The following is a 4,496-nucleotide window of genomic DNA, read 5'->3' on the forward strand; positions in this document are numbered from 1 at the left end:
TGAAGTCATAGGGACTTTTAGGATTATGTACACATTCACTCTTTCTTTTTAATATGAACCCACATTGTCCCCTCTCAGAAAAAAACTAGATATACCTAGAATTAAACTAGACAACCTTCAAATAAAAATTAGGTGATCTTAGTCAATTAGGAGGTCGAATCCTCAAAGGATTTGAATGCACAATATCTTGCATGTATGTTGGGAGCCTTTAGAGAGTGCACATTATTATATTGTAATCTTCATGCCATGGGCTTTTCCTTCAACAAGCAAATTGTGCATAGCATGTTAAAATTTGCTTAACATGTTAAAGGGCCAACAACCAACTAAATAAAAGACAAAGAACCCCCCATGAGCCACCAACACAAAAGATCAATGAGCAAAATCAATAGACAAAATTGATGAACTTAAAAAGTGGGTCGATGTACACATTTGACATAAGGATTGTGGGACACAACGATGTGATAATATGTAATTGTACATATGTAAGTACCTTCATTGACTTTGAACTTGGCAACGAAAAAGATGAACAATGATATAAAGTTTTGAAATAGCTAGCTGTGTATAACGCAAGCAATTGACAAAGATGACGGATGCCATTATCATCACTATTACGAGTAGGTTCGACCAACTATGAGCTCAAACAACTAGAGTTTCAGGATAGATTGCTTGTTGTGCTAATGAAGAGCCAATACACTTGTATATCATTTGAAGGTCACTCTCTCTGTAGCTCAAGGAAGAAATATTTGTTAATGGCTATTGCAAGCCTATATTACAATCAAAATGAAGAAGTACCAAGAATCACCTCTCTCACACAATCTCTTGCAAGAAGACCCACTCTCAAATTGGTTCAATGTTAAGGAAATACTAACAGGGAGAGAGAAAGAAGTAAACACTAGAGAAACACTTGGAGTTACTTGTATTTCCCCATGTTCCATGCACGTCCAAAGGAACAAATAAGCACTAGAGGTAGCCAATTTATGGCACCCAAATAATCCAAACGCTCACTTTCATTTGCATGAAGATTTTCTACACACGAAGCTGAGGCTATAAAAGAAATTCTGAAATATAAGCCCTCACTTTTTAAAAGATTCACAAAAGTAATTGTAGATGTGGTTTGCAAATGATTCATGCTTGTAACGCGGTGGGTTGTCGTCACTGGTGAACTGAGGGAGAGGCCCAATTATTGCTTCATCAGTGGGGCATAAGAAGCAGGATATGGAACGCCTCCTTTCTTCAGGGTCGTTAACCACTCGGTGGAGGACGCTTGGGTACTTGCCATTGGTGATGATCTGCTTGACATAAATCAAATCCAATGTCACAAAAATTACGATCGACGACACACGGTTTTTGCTTGAATTCAAAATGCCATCCTATCATTTTACTGGGAAACAAGAATGGTCCAAGGTTGGTCTAGAAATGAGTCCTTTCACAAATCGGAAATGGTTCTGAGAATTCTAGTTAGTATGCAAATTACACTGATTGCAGGCACATGAAGATACAGACGAGCTGCTGCAGCGTTGTGTCAAAAGGTTGAGAAGCTTTGAAGAAAATGAAACTATTGGCATACCAGAAACTAGGCAGTGCAAGTTTCAAGAACATTAACAGGAACTGATGAAGTATACCAGACAGTGTATGAGAGAACAAGCACCATAACAGCTTCATTATGATGGAAAAATTACCTGTATCGCTACTCCTATGTTTACAACGAACGAATCTGAAAGAGGCTTCACATTCACCCATTTATCATCCTTCAACACCTGCAACCCCTTCGTTTCATCTTGCATTAGCACAGTAAGGGTATCTATATCCGTGTGCGCAAGCAGACCGATTGGAACATCTGGGTCAGGTCGACGATCAGGAGCGTAGAGGTGTATAGAGGTGTTCACTTTTGGATTCTGTCCCGTTACTTTGTACAAATAGTCAGTATCGAGTCCTAGGCTCTCAGAAAGAGCTCCAAGTATCTCCTCTCCAAGGCACCTGAGGGTTTTATAGTACTCCAAAGCAGGTCCTCTGCACAGGATCCAGACGGGCAAGCCTTAACGAGGCAGAGACCACACACTCTGCCAGCATCATAAACAGAGTCGAGAGGCAAATCTCATGGCATATATAATGTGGGAACCTAAGCTGCGAGCGAGTGAAATTGCAAACTTAAGACTAGTAAGAGCCTCGCCTGAAGAAGTCTGGCGCGTGATTGATAGCGTCTACTTGATCTGGATCGAATTTCCAGAACCGCATCGTATCCCTTGGCGCAGTCATCGTTTTCACTGCCTGCGGCATGCCAAATTGTGAAATTTTCTCGAGTATGCTCTGAGGCATGACTTGAGCATCACATTGAGCTCTTTCGCTTCGCGGCAACTCGTACAATTCATCGTAAGCCCGCCACATAGGCTCAATGACAGACTTCGTAACACCGTGATTGATCACCTACAGGCAAGGCGCTGATCATGTGAATTAGGGAAGGCGGGGAAACGAAAATCACTCGACCCAATACGTAAAAACGAGTTGGCGAACCTGAAAGAAACCCCATTCGTGGGCGGCGCGGCCAATTGCACGGACAGAGTGGAGTCGATCGCTTCCTCTAAGTTGGGAGAGATCGATGATGGGGAGATCAGTTTGAGAGTACTGGGAAACATGTGGGTGAGGGTGTTCCACGGTCTCGCTATTGAGGGTGGGCTTTTCGTGGCTGACAGAGAGGTGATCAGGGGCATTGGGGAGGGAGAGAAGCGGAGCCATCCATACAATTGCATATGATTGGACACTAGATTGAGCTTACATGCATCCTTGTTAGGCACGCAGCATAGCTGGATACTTTCAAAATCCAAGCCCTCGTTGAGCCACCTTTCAAGCTTTGAGCCACACGTCATTCAAATCACACTCACAAAAAATAGCTGTTTTGCATCATTGTGCTCCACTCCTTTTGGCTTGTGAGGTTCATCTTTCGTTTCCCCCCCTCCACCCTTCTTTTTGGCCTGTCCCTGGCAGGCCTTAGCGACGGGGATTTTTGTAAGAAGCTAAAACCAATTATACTAATGTCAAAAATTTGGCCATGATTTTCTCCCCCTTTCTCTCTCTCTCTCTTCTTTCTTCTTTTTCTTCTCTCTCTTCTTCTTCTTCTTCTCTCTCTCTCTCTGTCTCTCTCTCTCTCTCTTAGCTTTCAGTTTGCCAAGGTAGGTGTATTCACTTGTTTAGCTGTATTGCATCATTGTGCTCTACTCCTTTTGGCTTGGGAGGTTCGTCTTTAGTTTCCCCCCCTCTGCCCTTCTTTTCCCTCTTGATGTACTTGCACAGATCCTTGCCAAAAGAAAAGGTAAATTGATCGCAAAGCAAAACCTGATCCTTATCACCATTTATGAAACTCATTTCGCCATGGCATTCTGCAACAGCTTGACGCAGGGGCATCATGCTGGCAATAATTCAAGCTGCACACGGCGTAATTAAGCGCAAGACTTTCCACTTTAGAGTGAAGAGTGAGTTGCATTGTAGCTTAGCATGAGCGTGATTTCTCTTTTCTCATATGTGCGATGTGAAAGGCCTCGTTGTAATTGATTCTCTCAACGATTTCTTGCAAATGGTCTTGAAGAGTATCTAGTTTGTGATCGCAACTGGAATCTAGGTCCAATGTAGCACCAACGCTACTTATGATTTCGGCATCTACTTGCAAAGCATTAAAGAAAGCCTTCGATATGACCAACAGGACTTAATTTGATCATTTTCTCAAAGGATATGGAGCTAATATTGGGATTCCAACAAGCTTATTGTATGAAGGATTGCCGCCATGTACAATTCTCGCTGCTACAGCGGCTCTAGGCTTCACTGAAATTTTCATGAAGTGGCTTTCATTCGCAAGAAAAGTGGAAGTACCTTCTCTGTGGTTGATGTGTTTGTATGTATTTTTGTAACTGCAAATTCTCAGACTTTCTCCAATACTACAATTATAGTTACATGCGTGAATGAATTCCCAAGAAGTAGAGGAACGATTGTTGGATTGATGAATGTATAGCTTGTGAGATCCCTCTTTGTAATAGCTCCGGCCGCATTATGCTCACCCTTGTCATGCTGAAAGAAAAAGAAGTCCCATGCCATCCGTAGCCCCGAAATCTTGCAACAAAATAGTAAGGGTGTCTGCATTTAAATTGATATGCCTCTCCATCTAACAATACCCAATGTGGATTAAGAGTGTATGTGTATTCTTGATCTTTTAGTCATGTTTAATTTAGTATGAAACAATGTTGAATGGACACAACATGTATGCATTCCTATTTTGCTTTGATTTTGGATGTACTAAAGCTTTCAAATCTCAAAAAACAATCCTCTGAAAAAAGACACCTTCATGAAGTGGATAGACATGGGTTGCAAAATACAAAGTTGGAAAACTCTCAAATACATTGGGTCTGATTGAGCCACTCATTGTTGATAGGCATTGTTTGATGAAAAAAATCCCATTCACGATGTGGAATGGTGAGTGGAGGAGGAGCTATCTATATGGAGACTCATTG

At 41.8% G+C, this 4,496-nt stretch overlaps 1 protein-coding gene across 1 annotated transcript; it reads right to left on the reverse strand.

Annotated features, from left to right (window-relative positions):
- Positions 1-897: 897 nt before the first annotated feature.
- LOC147887831 (flavonol synthase/flavanone 3-hydroxylase-like) lies at positions 898-2,839 on the reverse strand. Its single transcript, XM_087393637.1, has 4 exons — positions 2,512-2,839; positions 2,171-2,424; positions 1,680-2,010; positions 898-1,289 (listed from the first exon to the last, which is right to left on the reverse strand). The coding sequence occupies exons 1-4, from the start codon at positions 2,731-2,733 to the stop codon at positions 1,074-1,076; spliced, it is 1,023 nt and encodes a 340-aa protein (XP_087249763.1). The 5' UTR covers positions 2,734-2,839; the 3' UTR covers positions 898-1,073.
- Positions 2,840-4,496: the final 1,657 nt, after the last annotated feature.

Source organism: Dipteris shenzhenensis, chromosome 22 (genome assembly GCF_047967505.1).
Source record: "Dipteris shenzhenensis isolate YYH24624 ecotype China chromosome 22, Dip_SZ_1.0, whole genome shotgun sequence".
Taxonomy (NCBI): domain Eukaryota; kingdom Viridiplantae; phylum Streptophyta; class Polypodiopsida; order Gleicheniales; family Dipteridaceae; genus Dipteris; species Dipteris shenzhenensis.

Bases quoted from the DNA above. Each gene is read 5' to 3' on its own strand.
- LOC147887831 (XM_087393637.1), bottom strand. From the start codon at position 2,733: ATGGCTCCGCTTCTCTCCCTCCCCAATGCCCCTGATCACCTCTCTGTC. The intron at 2,011-2,170 runs GCGAGGCTCTTA...GATCCTGTGCAG, and splicing joins CACGCGCCAGACTTCTTCAG to AGGACCTGCTTTGGAGTACT. The intron at 1,290-1,679 runs GTAATTTTTCCA...TATGTCAAGCAG, and splicing joins ACATAGGAGTAGCGATACAG to ATCATCACCAATGGCAAGTA.